This window comes from Haliaeetus leucocephalus, unplaced genomic scaffold, assembly GCF_000737465.1.
Source record: "Haliaeetus leucocephalus isolate CR32 unplaced genomic scaffold, Haliaeetus_leucocephalus-4.0 Scaffold517, whole genome shotgun sequence".
NCBI lineage: Eukaryota > Metazoa > Chordata > Aves > Accipitriformes > Accipitridae > Haliaeetus > Haliaeetus leucocephalus.
In genome coordinates this window covers 8,063,077-8,082,591 of record NW_010972953.1, presented here as the reverse complement: position 1 = coordinate 8,082,591, position 19,515 = coordinate 8,063,077, and the positions used below count along the sequence as shown (strand labels likewise).

At 48.3% G+C, this 19,515-nt stretch overlaps 2 protein-coding genes across 6 annotated transcripts in view; one reads left to right on the top strand and one right to left on the bottom strand.

Moving 5' to 3' along the window:
- The window catches only part of EYA3 (EYA transcriptional coactivator and phosphatase 3), a 38,914-nt gene extending 25,788 nt beyond the window's left edge, over positions 1–13,126 (top strand). For all 5 annotated transcript variants that reach the window (XM_010576271.1, XM_010576269.1, XM_010576266.1 and 2 more), the window contains 9 exons: positions 2,685–2,824; positions 4,522–4,605; positions 5,221–5,310; positions 7,110–7,168; positions 8,076–8,236; positions 9,809–9,923; positions 10,346–10,467; positions 10,755–10,855; positions 11,687–13,126. In XM_010576271.1, coding sequence (XP_010574573.1) covers positions 2,685–2,824; positions 4,522–4,605; positions 5,221–5,310; positions 7,110–7,168; positions 8,076–8,236; positions 9,809–9,923; positions 10,346–10,467; positions 10,755–10,855; positions 11,687–11,767 — 953 coding nt within the window. In that variant the 3' untranslated portion in view covers positions 11,768–13,126. The remainder of the gene's footprint in view (positions 1–2,684; positions 2,825–4,521; positions 4,606–5,220; positions 5,311–7,109; positions 7,169–8,075; positions 8,237–9,808; positions 9,924–10,345; positions 10,468–10,754; positions 10,856–11,686) is intronic.
- A 3,701-nt stretch (positions 13,127–16,827) lies between these two features.
- Positions 16,828–19,510, bottom strand: XKR8 (XK, Kell blood group complex subunit-related family, member 8; the record flags this gene model as incomplete). The annotated part of the gene is made up of 3 exons (XM_010576381.1): positions 16,828–17,702; positions 18,485–18,681; positions 19,353–19,510. Coding segments are annotated over 3 exons (1,095 nt in total), but the record flags the coding sequence as incomplete, so codon positions are not given.
- Between the last annotated feature and the right edge of the window lie 5 nt (positions 19,511–19,515).

Here is a 19,515-nt window from a genome sequence, read left to right as displayed (position 1 = left end):
CATGCTCTGAATGTCCAAGGGAGAGTGAGTTCCAGGGGTGACTTGAAGAGTTGCCAATAGCAGCTCCCTGGGCACTGTTGGTTCTGTTATGTGTTGGGGCTGGGTGTTCACTTGGACTATAGGGCAGTTGTTGATATCCAGTCTCAATAGCTCCTGCTAGCTCTTTCCCTCCTGCAGCCAGATATTCAGATTACCTGACAGCCATGACATAGCTGCCAATCCCAGTTATGGGAGTCCTCCGGGACTGCTCATGCATTTTCAAGAGCTGTAGTTCAGCCATCACCTCTTGATGAGTTGGTCTCTGATGTGCCCAGGAGTACATCCTTTCCTTTCTTCTGCTTCATCATGTAAAGTGTTTTTGAAATGACAGCTGTTCTGCTGTGCTTTGCATGTGAGCAGATCTGCATCTGCATACCATTAAGTTACCTGGCAGGCGGAGAAGATTTTAGCTGGTAAGAGAAGAGATGTAGAAAGTGGATTGAAAAGGGTTAATTGACTATTCTAGAGAAGTCACATCTTTGGCTTTTTCCACTAATGCCATGTCAGGTACCAACCACAGTGGTGTTGACTGAAATTTCATCACCAAAAATACAGTTTTCTAAACTTAACAAGGAGAAGAGCAAAGACTTGGTGCTTCTCCCGGTGTCTTATGCAAGGAGTTATGAGATTCTTCCTGTGTTGTTGAACAGTTTTAAATTGAAATCTGCTGCCTGTTGCAGATTGGTAGGCTGGGGAAAAAAAACGAAACAGATTCTGTTCATTTTTGTTGGTGCCCTGGGTCTGGCCGGGATGGAGTTAACTTTCTTCATAGCAGCTCTGCTGATGCTGTGTTTTGGATTCCTCACTAAAGCAGTGCTGGTAACACACCAGTGTTTTGGCTACTGCTGAACAATGCTTGTACAGTGTCAAGGCTTTCTCCCATCCACAATTCCTCCCCCACCCCCCCACCCAGCAAGCAGGCTTAGGGGGGACAAGAACCTGGAAGGTGATGCAGCTGGCACAGCTGACCTGAGCTGACTAAAGGCATTTCCCATACTATATGATGTCATGTTCAGCAATAAAAACTGAAGTAGAGGAAGAAGGGCAGGGTGGGGTTCAGCTTCCAAGGTGGCTCTTGCTTGGAGATAGGCTGGGCATCAGCCTGCTTGTGGGAGGTGGTGAGTGATCGCCTTTGCAGCACTTTGCCTGCTCCATCTTCCCCAAGACCAGTAATACCTGAACTCTGCCAAGTCCTCAAATTCACTCAAGCAACCTGAAAGCAGGGATGGGTGGCTGCCAGTGAGCAAAGCATACAGATCAATAGTCTTGAACTCAGTCTAGTCAGTCTGGAACTTCCAGACCTCTCTCAGCTTTACCTTATGGGATGCTACAGACAGGGGATGGCAAACACCATGCTGTGATGTTGTAAATCAAGAAGCATGGTGCTTCTAGCACTGCAGGGAAGCAGTTGCTCTCTAGTTGGGCTGAGCAACAGCAGATTTACCCATGAGAATTTGTTCTTATTTGATGTTGAAAACCTAAGGAATTGACCTGTTATTTCAAGGCATTGGTCAGGGAATGGCCCAGTTGTTAATGTTTTAAGTGCCATTTTCCTAGCTCAGGAATTCTCCAAGTTCACCATTTTGCATGAATTTAATGGGAATTGCAATGTCTCATCTTCAAGACCCAGACTGAATTCAAGCTCTTTGAGGTCCCCTGTCCCCTCTGCCTTCCTGCTACAGTTCTGGTCCTGTTTCGGAACTAGTTAGGCAGATGTCTGGGATGTTAATTCTTTTGCCTGAACTGTTAATAAAGGATTCAGAGAATATCTCCTGTCATGGTTGTAATATTGTGCACATCAAAGCACTGATTTATTTTTTTAATTTTTTTTTTTTTTATGGTGGTGCTTTACTCTTTTCCCTGGGAAGGGTGTTCTTACCAGTAGCAGAATAAGCTCCATAATGTATCCTGGTCAGTCATGGCCATGGTGCTTGGCCAACTCTGTGTCTCCAGTGCCGAGATCATCCCTGTTATTCTTTACGAATTCTTGGGTAGGCCAGTGGAGCCGTAGTCTAAGTATGTCTGTTTCACAGTTAGCACACTCTGGATTTATGTGTGATTAACACACTCCAAATAGCTCTGTGCACTGGCTACTGTTTAACTGTTAGCCAAAGGCTTACAGCGGCACAGGAGTGAGTAGTGTATGCAGAGGTGGAAACAGCATGCGTTGTATAGTGTTGCTTGACACAAAAGGCATTTGAGTAGTCCAGGAAATCTGGGAGGGAGAAACATTGTTAAATACTTTCTTCTGTACACTCCTTCCAGACTGAGGGTTTCTGGTGCTCTCTCAAGAAATATTAAGAGAAACAATTGAGTAATAAAGTGGTTCCAGGGTAGTGAGACATCTGAGGGGTTACAGGCCTTAGGATGGAGGGTGCTCTGTCTTTGGCATTATACTGCAGGCAGGATGCGGTAAGTAGCTCAGTCCTGGTGAATTGAATTGAGGAGGCAGAGCTGTTTTGAAATGATGGGACAAAGAAATAATGTTTTATGTTCTAATAAGGGTTCAACTGCTACTGCATCAATAAAGCAAGATAACATCTTACCTTTTGCAAGGGCGCTTTGTGGCCAAATGCTATAAGCTTTATGTTGGTGTTTGTTTTGAGACATGAGGGAGTAAGAGCCATGTGATTTCTTTCTTCTAGGAGATGCATCCACAAGTCCTTCATTATCAAGAGCAACAGCAAGTAAAGAGTTAGATGAGCAGGCAAGGAAAAACATCCCTGGGAAGAACAGGGGGAAGAGGAAAGCAGACACCTCCTCCTCACAGGACAGTGAACTGGAGGTAAGTAGTAATCTTGCTTTCTACAAGTAGCATTGCAGAATAGTGTGGTGGTAAAAGTCGTCTCTTTCTTTCATCCTGTCTCCATGGAAATGGAAGGGTATCATAGAATAGTTTGGGTTGGAAGGGACCTTTAAAGGTCATCTAGTCCAATGCCCCTGCAATGAGCAGGGACATCTTCAACTAGATCAGGTTGCTCAGAGCCCCAGACCACCCTCATCATAAAAAATTTCTTCCTTACATGTAGTCTGAATCTACCCTCTTAGTTTAAAACCATTACCCCTTGTCCTATCGCAACAGGCCCTACTAAAAAGTCTGTCTCCGTCTTTCTTATAAGCCCCCTTTAAGTATTGAAAGGCTGCAATAAGGTCTCCCCAGAGCCTTCTCCAAGCTGAACAACCCCAACTCTCTCAGCGTTTGCTCACAGGAGAGGTGTTCCCATCCTTCTGATCATGTTTGTGGCCCTCCTCTGGGCCCTCTCTGACAGGTCCATGTCTTTCCTGTAATGAGAGAGAATTTGGAAAATTCCCATGACCCATGTTATCTGAGAACTGTCCCAAATGAGTTCTTCAGTGGTCCTTGACAGGCATCACTTAAACACATCTTGGAATCATAGTGGCATCAATGGAGGAGACATCTGGATGTCTCTAGTACAACCTCCTGCTCAGAGCAGGGCTGTCCCCAGCACTAGAACCATGGCTTTGTCTAGCTGAGTCTTGAGAACCTCCAGGTTGGAGATCCTGTACCTGTCTCCAACTGGAATCTCCCAAGCTGAAAATTTCCTCTTCTTTTTCCATAGCAATTTTCTGCCTGCCACTGCTGAGAAGAATTTGTCTCCATCATCTTTGCAGTTTCCTTTCAGTTACTTGTGGCCTGCTATTAGATCACCCTTAGTCTCCCCTTTGCTGGAGCTCCCTCAGGCTCTTCTCTAAGTTGCTGACCATCTCGACAGCCTTTTGCTGGCCACTTTCTAGTTTCCTCACATACTTCTACAACTGGAAATGCATTCTGGGGTGACCTTCCTAGTGCCAAGCAGGGTGAGACAACACCTTCCTTCTGTCAGCGTAGGCACACTTAGTATTCTCCAGCATGCAGTTCATCTATCCACAGGGAGAGAGTGCTGCTGGCTCATACTGTGCCTGGTGTCCACTGTACCAGTTCCTTCCAGCCTGGACCAATATGAGGCGTTATTCTACCCCACATGCAGAATCTGCAGTAACTGAACTTCTAGTTCCTGCTGGCCCAGTTCTCAAGTGTATCAAAGTCCTTCTATACTGAAACTCTGCTATTCCTCATGGCAGCCAATCTGCCTTATTTATCAAAACAAAGGTGTCTGATAAACACCAAGGTCATTTACCTGGTACTCTCCAGATCAGACAGTAAACTTCTACCCTAGCAGGGCTCTAAAGTTCATTAGCACTCTAAGTTTTTGCTTTTATAACTGTAAAAGCAAGAAAAGTTTTCAGAATAGTTTGACCAAGAGAGTCTTACTCTGAGTGTGTAGTTGCACTGTAGCAGTATATAAACTCCACTGCATGAAAGAGTTCAGTAATGTGTTCAGCCTGCAAGATGAATACTGTTGTTCATATCTGTTAAAAGCACACTGCAACTAACCACAAAATTAACCTAAAACTTGCTCCTTTATTGTATCTCAGTGCTTGGAATATCTCAGCTCTAACCTGCTTTTATTCTCTACTCAGCGAGTGTTTCTCTGGGACCTGGATGAGACCATCATAATCTTCCATTCACTTCTCACAGGGTCTTATGCTCAAAAATACGGCAAGGTAATATTGTCTTTTCTGTGGAAGAAAAACCATATCTGTCATGCAGAATTAAATGTTTATCTTTGGAAAAGAAATAGAAAATTATATTTTGTTTTAAATGTGTAATGTGATACTTTTAACTTGTTGGTGGTTTGGGACGGGGAAAGAACACTAAATTTGGCTTTACACAGAGCTAGGATATGGACATCACAAACACTTCCCTTCAAACAATACAGGTTTTAAAATGTCAAACTGTTTTTATCATCATTGGGAATTATCGAGGTCATAGCACATAGTGAAGGGAAGTATTTTTTCTCCTTCAAAATATATTGAAGATTTTTGAATGTTTTGTTTGTGTTGCCTCTGAAAATGCATCAGTCCCTGCAATGCAGTACTGAACTGTTTTGTTACATTTTGGGTCAATGTATTGCCAGAATGTGGCTTTTTTTTTTTTTTTTAATCAAGTTCTTTAAAATATTAGGAAAATGGTAGTTCATACCACTGAATGCAGATGGAATTCCATCAGGCTTGATATACAGTGAAAACTCTGTGCAATGTAACTAATGAAAGATTTATCACCATTTACTTCTGCCTGTAACCACAGTGAATTTACATTTTCTCTTTCTGTTTTGCCAGGATCCAACTCTAGTGATTGGCTCAGGTCTGTCAATGGAGGAGATGATTTTTGAAGTAGCTGATACTCACTTGTTTTTCAATGACTTGGAGGTACGTGGCAAATGTTTTTGAAAAGCAAAACTCAACATTACCTAGTTAGAATTACACTGCACCGTTTGTGAGGGCTATTGTGTTTCAGAGCCACTTAATGCTGAAACATAACAGTCTGCCAAAACTGAAGTGGTTCTAAGCACAACCAAATCAAAGAGGTGTGCTCTTTTATCTGAGACAGGCATTCTGCAGACTTCTAGTGTTATGAGCTCTCTTAGTTCTCTGATGGGTTTCTACTTGAACCTGTATAAATAAAAAGAGTGATGTCTTCTTTGTCTTGTATTTGCATTCTGGACTGGTAAGCACCTTGCTTTCACTGATCCTGTTTTGAAATGGAGGCCAGAGATTTGGGTTAAAAGGTAACCTTGAGATTATCAGTTCTCAGGCTTTGACTAAGCCAAGGACAGCATACAACTTGTGCATCTCGGCCAGGGTCTCAGTGGATTTCATTGGCTATGTAACAACTGTGAAGGACACGCTTCCATAGACAAGGATGCTGTACACATGGAAATCTCACAGAACCCTCCATTTTTCTTTCTTGCAAGCTGTCTGCTGCTTTCCCATTCCCATCCTGCCTCAAGGACTCCTGATCAGCTTCCATCCTCTTTCATGTGCAGTATTCTTTGCCAAATTAAATACATCTCACTGTTCTGCACCATTTCCACAGAAGTTGAATGTAATTCTTTGCTTTAATCATGGCAATGCCCTATGCTGTCCTGTGATATATTATCAGATAGTAATGGGCACAGTAATGTGCCCTATACAAGAAGGTGTGAAGTTATGCCAGAATCTGGAATTAAGTGGTTGGAAATAGCAAATTTCCTGACTTGTGTGTTCTTTGATATGAGTCCACACATATGGACTCGTGAACCTAATTTGCAGATTTTACAGGATTAGTTTAAAGCTTAGGAAGGCTGAATATGAACAGTGAACAATTAATTGTAGGTACTTCACTGATGTACATCGTGGGAAAACAAGATGTTTTTGTTGATACAAATAGAAACTTAAATGAAATTTCCATTTGCGGCTGTGACTACTTGCAGCTGTGAACTTTGCAAAGACGCTAATGACAGTTACCTCCCTGCCCCAGAAAAAAAACCCAAAACCCCAAACCAGAACAAAACACCAAATACAGTCTCTTGTGCTGGAAAGGTAGCCATTGATATGTTAACTATGTGATCAACAACAACACTTATTGCTGTAGGTGTTGGACAGTAGCAGCAGTGGGAAGTTCTTGAAATGGGGAAAATTCACTTCTTGTCCTAAGGTATTTGCAGTTTATCTCTGGGTTAAATCAACTGTGCTAAGCACCAGAGCCTTGGCAGTGCCACCACACTGATATTTCGCTCCAGGGTTCATGCTATGGCTCTCCGGTAACAGGATTGACTGTTATGTTGATGAAATGCAATATCAGTACTTGACCACATAATGTGGTTTTGGGATATGTTTGGTTTTGTTTGGTTTGGTTTTGTGAAATGGCAAAAAGGTTTCAAATGACAAGTGAGCTTTGAGTCCAGCCTGTTTAGTGAGTGTCATTCCTTTTTTGCAGACAACTCGAAATGTCATAGAAACATGCTTTTTTCAGACTTTTCTGGTACTTCAAATCGCAGTCTTGGCAAGGACCTCTAGGTGCTGAGAAGTAAAACCTAGTACTGGAATTCAAAGCTAATGGAAGCTATGTATAAGTTTATGGAGGCAATATGGCATGGCTTTTATATCGTACTTTCTTTAATCTGCAAATTTCAGTATGTTTCTGGATTACAACAGCGTGACTTTATTTTTATTTTTTTCTTAAACAGGAGTGTGACCAGGTACACATTGAAGATGTGGCATCTGATGACAATGGCCAAGATTTAAGGTGATGTACTGATGAATGCATGAAATGTATAGCTGATGTAATCTGTTTTCTGTGGGGACTTCAGACCCAAATGGGGTTAAGGAATGGAGGTCAGTATTGTGCAGGGGATGAAACTTGGCAAACGGTGTTTGTTTGCTGGGTGGTATTTCTCTGAAGACCTACAAAACATTAAGACTTTCAGAATTATAATATGAATTATATTGTCCATTGTTGATTGTTGCCTGTGTGCTCAATCACTTGTGATGAATGGAGGATGAACACTCCAGACTTCATGATCTTGACCTTTGAAAGTCTCCCTGTGGTTTGCATCCCTCTGTGAGCTGATTGTGCACACCATCAGGCAGGGTGAGGGCAAGTTTTCTGCTGCATTAATGAGCTGAACTGGCTCATGGAAAGGTCAGAAGTGCCTGTCTGTCAGGAAGAAAGAAATACAGGGAAGGTGGTGAAGCAGGACCTGCTTCCTGCAGTCATGAGCTGGTAAAGCAGCTCATCTGCTTGTGGAGCTGCAGCTGTGGTGTAAAGACGCAGATGTTATGTTTGGAAGATACTATGCTGGGGTTTATCACTGCAGGATGAGAAAGGGGTTAGTGGGAAGGATGCTCTGTATCACAGAGGAGTGGGCAGTCAAAGACCAAAGGAAGGTTTTGTAGTGGAGAGTGTGAAAGAAGAGTTGAATTAGTACATTTCAGTACAGCAGTTCAGAACCAGCAGCAAATGTAGTTGGATATCAGAGTACATTGCCCATAGAAGTTGGTTTCTGCTATTGGGGTGCAGTGGTGGTTGTGCAGAGTTCTTCTCTGAGGTGCTTTTCTAGCTGCTGTCAGAGCTGAAGTCTGCAACCCCGCCAGAAAAGCTGTAGTGATTCTGCTGCTGTGGCACACGTAACAGATCTGCTTTTCTGAAATAGCAACTACAATTTCTCCACGGATGGCTTCAGTGGCTCAGGAAGTAACACAAATCACAGCTCATCAGTTGGTGTCCAGGGTGGAGTGGACTGGATGAGAAAACTGGCCTTCCGCTACCGCAGGGTACGAGAGATCTACGACAAATACAAAACTAATGTTGGAGGTGAGTGTTCACCTGCGCCAATATCTGAGCACTAAAGAGAGTTTGTGGTGCCAGACGCCGTCCTTCCTCAGAGCTTTTACTTTCCTCAATGTTTGAACATGAAAAGTAACCATTCTCCTAGTGCTAAATGGGATCAAATCTCCATGGAATCTAAGAGGGTACATCTTCCAAAACTGAATGGTGTGCCAGTGCAGTCTGTGAGTTATCATGTAGATAGGGATGGTCAGTCAATTTTGTATCTAGAGAAAATTTTGGTGCAGTGTCCCTTTGCTATGAAAGGCTGCCTGTCACTCTGCTTAGGACTGGCCTAAATGACTTGCATATCACGCTGCTTAGGAGGTCTTTTCTCTCGTGTCTTCACAAAATCTGTCTTTTATCATGCCATTGTCAAGAAATACAGTGTTCACCCTTTTGGCTGTTTTGCTTATAGTCTGACATAACATCTCTACCATCTGTTTACAAAGTCGCTTAAAATCTTCTAGTTTTGCTTCCCTTCCAATGCCAAAGTAGTAATACTGATGCAAACCACAGATATCAAATCTAGATGAATTTTATGTTTAGTCTCAACCTTGGCATTGACATCCCTGGGAAAGGGGTGCTGCTGGAGCAGCTCACCTGGCAGGGTGACTTGGCCTGGTGGGTTGTGGGTTTGGATACCCTTTGCCTACATGTAAAAACCTTGATAAAATGTTTTATTGGACATATTTTCTAAAAACCAAGTGGTCAAAACTGTAACTTTCAGCCTTAAAAATCTATCGATATAAGTCTGCATTTCAGTATGCTGCAATTACCTTATTTCTGGTAGGGATCAGACCATTACTGCATATTTTGCACATGGGAAACTTGGATGCAAAGTTTTTCAGGACCTGTCTAAAGCCACATGGTAAAGCAGTTGTCAGTGCAGCCCACAGTGGGTCCCTCCATGGCCTCATTGTCAGAGGACTGGTGTACTTCAGGGCTGGTTCGTATGTCATGGCTGGAAATTCGGTGGAGAGAGGTTCCAACTCAAGGTGCTCCTTTCTTGTTGTATTTACTGGCAGGAGGAGGTTTGAGTGTATGGGCTCCATTTCTGGCTGCTTTTAATTCAAAACTGGATGCTTTGAGAAAATGTTATCTAAAAGGGATAAAAAATATGGGAATAAAAAAAGGGGGGGGATTAAAAAGATATCTAAAATGGATTAAAGTGGAAAGGGTCCTTGGGAAGTAGGAAGTCAGAGAGGGTGACTGCAGGAGTTTCTTCCCCTGCTGTCTGTGGCTCAGACACGCCTACTGCTGCAAGTGCTTTGTACAAGAGAAATGCATTTTGTTGCATGTATCCTGAGAAATGGTTTTAAATAATTGGAGAAAAGTATCTAGCCAATTCCCCACAGTCAGAGTAACAGATGGGTGTCTGGGTTGATCTGTGTCACTGGAAGCTGATTTCTCCCGTTGCCTTGAGACAGTCTCAGCTTTCAGTTGCCTTCAGTACTGTGCTGTTTACTGCAGAACAGGCAGCTGTTAAATTGAGTGATGGCTCTCTCTGTGTTAGACTTGCCAACTCAGCTGGGAAAACTTGTGTTGCTTGCCTTCCAGGCCTTCTTAGCCCGCAGAAGAGGGAAGCTCTGCAGCGACTAAGGACCGATATAGAAGTGCTAACAGATTCCTGGCTGGAAACAGCATTAAAGTCCCTGCTACTTATACAGTCCAGGTATGGGAACTGGAAATGTGTATATTGCTTTCTCAGCCCTTTCTCTCACTTAGATTTGCATGCAGTGCTGTGTTGCAGCAGTGTCCTTATGTAATACTACTGCTGTCTGTCACAGGTAACTGGGAGTCAAAGTGAGTGAGCAGGAACTCCACTCCTGAGAACCCTTTGGGATTTTTCTGCTGTTAGTAAGGTCCCCATAATAGGACTATGCTCACAAAATTGCATTTCTGCCAGAGAATGTCTGTTTAAAACAAAAAGCAAAACCAGACAAAAACCACAAATCAAAATCTTGGCCTAAAGAGCCTCTTGAAAGCAGGACAACAAAGCACATGGCTCTTTGGAAAGCTGAGCAAGCTGCCCAGAGTAGCTGTCAGCACCACTGGCCATAGATGTGCTTTTACAAGTGTTTTTTCTTCTTTTAGAAAAAACTGTGTGAACATCCTGATCACAACCACCCAACTGGTGCCAGCTCTTGCCAAAGTTCTCCTGTATGGATTGGGCGAGGTGTTTCCCATCGAAAATATTTACAGTGCTACAAAAATAGGTAAGGAGTTGTGCTAAGTACCTGGCACTGAGGCGTCTGCTGTGGATTAGCTGGGATTTTTACACAGGAAATACAATTTCTGCAGCTGAGCAGCCCCCATGGCTGCTGTGGTACAACTGGCCATGTAATAGTGGTGGCTTCTGGCCTCACAGGCTGAACTGGTGTTATCCTTTTCCCAGTAAGACAAGAATGTGTTTCTCTACTGGAAAGAAGGGACCGGTTCAGGCTTCTGTTCTGTTCAGAACTCTCTGCCTAAGGCTCATGATAGTGGGATTGTCTTTTGGCAGGTAAAGAGAGCTGTTTTGAGAGGATTGTGTCACGATTTGGAAAGAAAGTCACCTATGTGGTAATTGGAGATGGGCGTGATGAAGAGGTTGCAGCTAAGCAGGTGGGTTTCTGACTCCACAGAGGTGGGATGTGGGTTGATGCAAAGGGAAGTTACTGCAGCAGTCTTTTTCTGCAGGGACTCTTTTTCCAGGGCTGAACTCTTTAGGCCAGGACAGCTAGGGGGAAACTTTGCCTTTGATGCAAGAGATCTTTCACTACATTAAAATGGGGAGTTTTCTGGCTCTTGGGGCTTTAAAGTTTCTGTTTTACTGTTGTTTAGAATTGCGTATAACATTGTCCCTGTAAAACAGTATCTTGATGTAGCATGTCTTGATCATAGCATGCAGTTAGGATAATGCAATTTCTCAGGAGCACGGAGGGAGTCAGGACTCGCTTGCCAGCAGTCAGATCAATACACAGCATCTACCATTAGTCTGAATTACAAACAAGGAACAAACAGTTTGACTGATTTGGACAGGCCTGAGTAGGTCGTTCAGTCATGCTAATTAAAGGCAGTAAAGTGCACAGATTACTGTCAGGACATCGTCTCTGCACTGTCTGCCACATGCCAGAGTTGTCTACGCAGGTTCCCTGGGAGCCCTAGAAAGGCTTTCCTGGGTGAAGCAGCAGCTCACAGCCAAGCACTGAGATTTCCATCATGAGCGGGCAAAGCAGCTGATAGTCAGTGCCGGTGCCCATCATAAACAGATGTGCAGATAAGATAGGCTTCACATACTGATATGCATACGGCTGAGGTCCTGCCCGACATGGTATGCTGAGACGGTGCTGTCAAAAACACCATATTGCACAACACTACAGTTGTACCTTTACTGCTTCCACTGAGCTGTAAAATCACTCCGATAAACCTGACTTTGTCATCTCTCTGTTATAGCACAACATGCCTTTCTGGAGGATCACAAATCATGCAGACCTCTTGTCCCTTCACCAAGCCCTCGAGTTAGACTTTCTGTAAGAAGTTGGAGCAAAGGCGTGACTACAGCTCCTGCAAGCCCTCTCCATCGCTGGGGAGGCAGAAATCTATTACATTTGGGGACTCACTTTTCAGGTTGATGAAGAAAACATACCTAATGCAAACTGTACAGTAGAACATGACACCAGTTTGTTTCCTCAGGAGCACAGGCCCTGCCAAGTACAAAGGTGTCCTATAAAGAAGCACTAGACTCAGTAAAGCTAGAGCTTGTCTGAAGAAGAGACTTACAGAAGCCAGCTGAATTCCTCTAGCAGGTAGTCTCCAGAGGGAAGGGGTGATACAGCAGCAGAAGTATTTGTAAGAGCCTTCTCCTTTCTATTCAGCTTAGTTGTAGAACCCAAGTAAACACAAAAACTTATTTTTATAGAAAAATACTGATGGCAGAGCTGACCCTCCCTTGTTTCGCAAAGCTGAAAAGAGCTATGTTTTTTTTCATAGGAAATATTAATGAAAATGTCAAAAATACCTCTATTGCTGTGAAATGTGTCCTCTCTCCTTCCCTGGGTGTTCAAAGCAGTTAATTTATTACAATGTCCTTATGTTATTTCCTCAACATGGGATTACTGGAAAATAGAAAGATATGGGAATGTTTCTGGGATACGTGGTTCCTTATAGAGGAAATTGTTGGTGTTCTGAGTTGATCCCGGTGGCTTCTAGTCAATGTGTGCACAAGCCCTGTTAACAAGCAGGAGATCATTGGATTCCAGCTATCCATGACCCAGACCATACATCCCACAGATTTTCCCTGTAAAAGAAAACAAAACTGCTTATGAACATTAGATACAGCACAACACTATTGCAGACTGCTCAGATGTGAATAGAGTCCTTGTCTGGACTAGGAATAATTTGAGAGAACTAAATCCTCTTGAATGTTACAAAGAAGAGTATGGTTATTAATCTTCACCTCTGCTTTCCTGACTCCATTTGTGAGAGTAAGTTCCTTTTAGTAGAATCAGATTCAATTTTCTTGTATTCTTCTTTGCATTAGCCTAACTACATAGGTAGAAACAACACTCACGTTAAGAGGGACTTAATTTTCTAAGACACTGTGACTTGGCAGCCTGGAGGACGCTGACCTTAGGAGTGATGGTTACGCTGATTTTTCTGCTACCATCTTGGAAAAAAAGGCTGAAGTCAGTGACTTGCAGTACCACTGGCCAGAAATAGCCAGCTGGAGACTGGGGGCTGGCATGGAGCACTGGGTTTGTGCCAGGTTGGGCTGTGTTCAGCGATATCTGCCTCCTCCCTGTACCCCGGTGGCACCAAATCAGCAGGTGCCTTGAGTTTCTGCGCAGAGGACAGATGTCTGCTGCGCCCCACTGCATGCCTCTGCTGCTCCTGCTGAGCCAACGCCACAGCTGGACCCAAACCCCTCCAGATCTCTGGTCTCCAGCCCAGTGTGACCCGTCTAGGACCCATGGGGGACTGGTCTGAAAGCATGTCACTTCAGGGAGGACACTGACCCACTCAGGCTGTGCTCACAGAAGCAGGTGATGTGTCTACTGCATTCCTTTCATGGCATTAATTACTGAGGAATAATTTCCGTCAGTGCTGGGGGAGTTGCTGGGCCAGCATAGCACATGCTCTGCTGTGCCCCAGGAGTGTCTGTTCCTGGGCCAGCTTTGGTCACCACTGTGGAGAAGGTGGCTAGAGCAAGGAGTTTGGATCCCCAGAGCTGAGGGACTGGACACAGAGGTCTCTGTTCCACATGTTCCTAGCTCCAGTTTCACTTTTTAAAAAAAAAAAAAAATTGAGAGGAGATTCTCTTTCTCCAAGGTGGTCACAGGAGTTGGGAGTGGTCTGCTTTCCATCTAGCTCCTTGCTAGGTGTTGGCTTTGTGCTGTGATCTCAGGCAGATGCTCTGGGTCTGCATATTTCCCCAGTAACTCTCTGCTTCAAGAGCATGCTGTCTGTGTAGAACCTGCTGCCTGCAAGCAACATGACCTCTCGTCCCATTAGAAAAATATGAGGAGCCAATTTCTGCTGTAGGTGTTACTGAACAGCTCAGTGGAGGGGATGTCTTTTGGCTGCACCAAGAGCTGCCACTCTGCTCGCAGCTGCTGGCCCAGCGGAGCCCCTGGAACAAGCTGGGGACGTGCTGTTTAGTGCCCAGCAGCAGGGTTTGAAGAGGAGCAGGAGCCCATGGGCTGTGTTCGCCCATCTGCCTTGTACACAAGATGGAGAGCTCAGGTGTGTTATCGGGTGTTCCCACACAGCTGGGGCAGCCCATGTAGGTGTGTGCTGGTGTTTCACAGCAGCTTGGGGCCTGTGCAGAGCAGGGAGAGATGCCACAGGGCTACAGGTCCATTACTGCTGGGTCCATAGAGTCCAGTTCAGCTGGGGTCCCTGGAAGGTGTCGTTACTGTGTCAGCCGGAGCGGAGCTGGTAGGAAGTGAGCTATGCCGAGAAGCAGCCCCATTGCTCCCAGGGTCTGAAATGTTACCAGAAGATCAGGATGTATTTGCAGTCACAGGAGAGTCTGTGCTGGATCCTGAACATCTCTCTGCGGGTCCCCAGCCCATCCAAAGGTCTCCTGTAAGCGGGCGTGGGAGATGTCCCAGCCTGTGAAACAGCCTGTTCAGACTGGCTGAAGCCACTCTGGCTGGTTGAACTTTGGGATTAAACCCTGTGCCTTAACCTCGCACCATCTGGCATGGCTGAGCGGCCCCTTTGGTTCACTAACGTCCAAAGCAGCTTGCAGGAAAGCCATGCTGGCCTGTGCTGGGAGGTGGGATGTGTTTTGCCCAGGCACTCGCAGTGAGTGCTGGACCCAAGGTACCAAGCAGCCTGGCAGCTGGCTGGCTTTGCTTTTGTGTTTGTTTACTTTAAGATGTTTTAAGGAAATTTTAAGATGTTGGCAAAATTTTAGCTGAGTGTTGAACTCTTGCAGCCAGTGACATTTCATACCGATATTTATACGATGTTTCCTTGAATGTATGTAAAGTACTTTTATAATAGGAGGTTGATGGTACATTTCTGTGTTTATGTTTAATAAAGGTTGACCTGGCTATTTTATTTTTACCTCTGCTGGCTGAATTTAAGACTTTTGCTGTCTCTCGTATGGCAGGAACAGCATCTCTATCTAAGCATTGATTTTCTTCTCTATGCTTTCCCGTTACCCCTGACCTGGCTGTAGCTGAACTGGTGACAAACCCAAATGCCTGAATGACAGCCAGTCTGCTGGCCTGGGGCGCTGACAGCAAGCCCCCCTGGGTGCTGCTGGCCTCCCCTCCAGCTTCACTGCAGCTACGGAAGCTTTAAAAACCCCCTAATCTACTAATATTTGCTGCCTCCGAGAGCCTGGGGGGGAGATGTCCGTGCTGAGCTCATGGAAAGCAGCAGGATTCCCACAGCCTGCAGCAGCCCTTGCAGGGACCCTTCGGCAGCAGGAGAGGGGTGAGCCCTGGGCATTGCTGGCTGCGGAGCTTTTGGTCTGTGTAATGGGAACTGTCCTATCAACTGGAAAAAAAAAAAATAAAGTCTTTATTTTCTATAGTCACTGCTTCAGCCTGTTCTCTGACACCCCTGCAGTCAGTCCCTGTCCCCTGCCATGGCCTGGGCTGGGATTGCTGGCACCAACGGCATTCAGGGTGATGGTGCCACAGGTCGCAGCGCAGCCACTGGCACAAGCAGCTGCCGGAGACCCTGATCCTCTGGTGTGTCCTGTGGGAACCAGCAGTGGAGGTACCGGCTCCTTCGCTCTGCTGTGGTGCCCAGGGGAGGCACATGGTGCTTGGCTAGTCCCACACAAACTTCCCTTCCCTTTTTCTTTTGCACAAGGTCAACAGCCAACCCTCCTCCCAACTCTGCTGTGGTGCCACTGTCCTTGGCCACAGGCTTACAGTGTTACAGGAACAGCTGTAAAACAAGCATTTCAGATACTCCTCCAGCTGCATCCTGGTACAGGGGGGTTCCCCTTTGGGGACAGGGTCCTGCTGGGAGCGTGGGCAACGGAGGCAAGGGGAAGGGGTGAAGGGCCAACAGTGGGCAGCGAGTATGTGCCACGGCTGCTGGCTGGGCAACAGCAAAAAAAGCCAGGGGCCGTTTTGGGGCCTGCTCGTGTTTTTGCACCAAGCTGGGGGCAGCCCTGGCTGGGAAGCAGTTGGTGTCCGTGCCCAGGAGCCAGCACAGCCCCACACTGACCACATCAATGGCCACCTACAGCTGAGAAACCGGTCACAGCCAGTGCCAGCCTGGTCACCAGGTCAGGAGCACCGCCCAGGGTGGTGGTGCGAATGCCAGCAAAGGGACTATGACGTGTCCGTAATAAGCCAGAAGCACTGAGCCATGCTGCAGCCATGCACCAGGACACAGCCGCTGGCCCCCCCCCCCAGGATGGGTTCCCTTGGCGTTGCTGCACCCTGCCAGCCTCCACCCCACAGTCAGCATTTGCTGCTCGAAGGAGAAAAGCAACGATCTGGGGCAGCAGCAAAGGGGTGACCTTCCCAGCCTAGGCCCAAGCCCAGCTTCAAGCATCAAGCTTCAGCTCTGCCCCTCCCTCAGCCTGCAGCAGGAAGGGAGAGGGCCCAAGGGACCTGGCAAACGGCAGAACCAATGTTTCTGTGCACAGAGAATCCACCTTGGAACATGCCCTGACCCTGCACCATCCTGCAACACCCTCCCCAGGGTGCAGGCACCCCACTGCCCCTGCCCACCTGTGGCAGCTGCTCTCCCAGCACAAGGGGAGTCCCTGCCTCCTTCCCCGTCCCTCTCTGAACATGTTGATAACAGGCGATCTTTAACCATAACAGCAAAACAGGAGGAAAACCCTGGCTGGAAACAGATCAGATGATAGCCACTGCCAAGGAGGGAACAAGTTCTCCCCCCCCCACACCCACCTCCCCAAGCAGCAATGGCAGTAGTAGGCACAGGAGAGGCACAGAGAAAACAAACCAACCATTGCTTTTTTTTTTTTTTTTTGGAAAACGCTAATAATAAATAACCAGAGAAGCTGACACTGCAGTGCAGTCACAACATGCTGGACCCCCCCCCACAAACACCATGGCTCTCCCCGAGGGCACAGCCATGGGAGCTGTGCTGTGTGCTTGCACATCACCCCTGGTTTCTGCCAGGTCCCTCCAGCTGCCCAAAACAGCCTTGGGGGGTGGGGGGGGACAGAACTGGGAGCAGGACTAACAAATCTATCTTGCTGGCAAGTCACTTTGGAGAAGCCAGCCTCAGACAGCAGACTCAAGAGCAGCAGCCCCATTCAGGAAACGCTGCCCCAGTGGCCAGGAGACCGGGAACTGGGCCTGGGCCAGCCACTGCATTCGCTTGTTCACGAGGTCTGGCACCGACAGTGAGCGGAACCCCAGCCCATTGGTCCTCCCACTGGCATCCACCTCATCAAAGCTGCCCTCTTGCTGCGCCTGCACGTTGGGGTGCAGCCACTTGTAGTAGGTGACTCTCAGCACCAGCCCCAGCAGGTAGCAGGGCAGGGCAGTGGAAACCACCGGGATGAGGTACAAGTGCTCATCAGAGGGGGACCGGCACCAGAGCCAGGACAGGGCCAGCAGCGTGCTGTCCACCAGGATGAAGCTGTGATAGATGATGCTGCGGTACAGTGTCCTCCCCTGTGCCACATTGAACCAGCTGAAGTAGAGGATCACGGCCACCATGGCCCGGTAGAGCTGCTCGGGGCCAGGTGACTCCATGAAGTCCGTGCCCTGCAGGCTGACCCAGAGGAACATCGCCAGCCACACAAGCGGGAAGTGGATAGCCACGCCATAGGGCCAGAGCAAGGCAAAGAGGGCAACAGCGAGGATGCGGGGGCAGATGAGGAAGAGGTTCCACAGGAAGTAGATGATGGAGGAGCCCAGGCTCAGCTCATACTTGTCCTGCAAGAAGGAGCGCAGAGACTGGTGGTAGTCCAGTAGAGACCAGGTCACACACAGGAAGGCAGTGCAGATCCCCAGTCCTGCAAACACAGTGGTTGGTAGAGATGCTGAGGGCAGATTGAGGGGGGGCCCAAGCCAGCTCAAACCTCCCCCTGCCCAGCATTGCTAAATCAAGCATCCCACCAGCTCACAAAGCAGCTGCTGCAGAGGGCCAGAGCCTCAGCACCTGCATCTCTCCCCTCGCCTTCTACCCTCCCCAAGGAGGAGGCTGGTGCCCGCCCTTGCCCAGGAGATGGGGAAAAAGCGATGAGACCCAGCGGCTCTGCAGAGCCTGTCTCCCAGCCAGAGAAGCCCTCAGCCCACACAGGCAGGAGGATTATGAATGCTGGCTCCACCCAACCAGCACATGGCTGGGCTCCCCATTTCACTGCAGTGACACTTGCTCCCCACCCCAGGATGGGCACCAAAGCGCCTCCTCGGCAGCCTGCGCTCCACCCTCCATCCACATCCACAACAGCTTCTCCCTGCTCCCCAGTGGGCTCCTGATTTCTCTACATGACCCTCAGCCTCTCCTGGGGCACATAGGGGAATGACCATACAGGTCCCCCAGCTTCAACCTCCCACTCCAAGCCCAGCATAGTCACTGGGGCATGCAAGTGCACAACAGGCATCCACCCTCTTGTGTATCACATGAAGGGAAGGAGTGATGTGGAAGAATGACACCTCAAGCAAGGACAGACGAACAGTGTCCTCCTGGGTCCTGCAGCCCCCAGACAGCCAATCTGGTCTGTCCCTTCCAAGCCCGCTCTGACCTCAAGCCTGGACCCCCGCAGACCCCCTGCCCTAGCCCCAGACCCCTCACCCTGGGAGGGCTCAGCCTTGTTTGTCCGCAGGATAACGTAGAGGAGCAGGGTGAGCTGCGGGGTGTTCTCCAGGAAGGTCTCAAAGAGGCGCAGCATGCTGATGTCGTGGGAGAGGAAGGCCATGCGTCTCTGCTCCTCCTCCTCCTCTGCCTTTGCCCAGCACACCTTCCAGCCCACCTTCAGAGCGTGGAGGCACCTGTGTGGGGACCCAGCCAGTGGTGAGGGGCTGCTGGGTGGCAACGCAGCACGCCCCTCGGTCCTCACACTGCCCTGGCAGGACAACTTGAAATGCTCCAGTTTATGCTGTTTTCTTCCCCCCGGAGGGGAGGCACGGTGCAGCCATGCTGCTTCCCCAAACAGCCGAGAGAGCCGAGGCTGAGACAAGGTTTTGAGGTGTTCACTGCTCCCCCAGGATCCAACACCCAGCCCTGCTCCATTTGGCAGGAGGCTTCTGGCAGCAGTGACAGCACCGGAGCAAACCTGATCCTTTGGGACATGGGCGGGAAACTTCAGCTAGAGGGAAGGGGGTGGCTCCCACCGACATGTTTCTACCGGGCTCCAACCCGGGGCTGGGCCAAACCGCTCTGTCCGGGGAGTCCCTTGGACATCCCGACAGCCGGGGATGGGGGCACGGGTGTTGGGACGTCCAAGGGGCTCCCCGGGCAGGGCGGTAAATGCAGGGGGTAGGGCCCCTGTCCCCCCCGCAGAAGCAGGGTGAGGGGGCAGCGTGGGAGGGCAGGGGGGAGGCTGGGGCGGAGCGGAGGGGCCGGGGCGGGGGGGCAGGCACCAGAGGGCCGCCGGAGGGATGCCGGGTGGGATGCCTCGGGGGTACCGGAAGAAGGCAGCGGTGGGGGTGCGGTACCGTACCTGAAGAGGAAGCCGAGCTGGAGGAGGTGGAGGGCGGCGAGCAGCCACCGGGGCACGTCGGGGCGCAGGGCGGGCGGGTCGGAGCGGAGCCAGAGCCAGCTGCAGGCCTGGGTGGCGACCGAGGCGGCGGCCAGCAGCGCCAGCGCCAGCGCGGCCCAGCCGG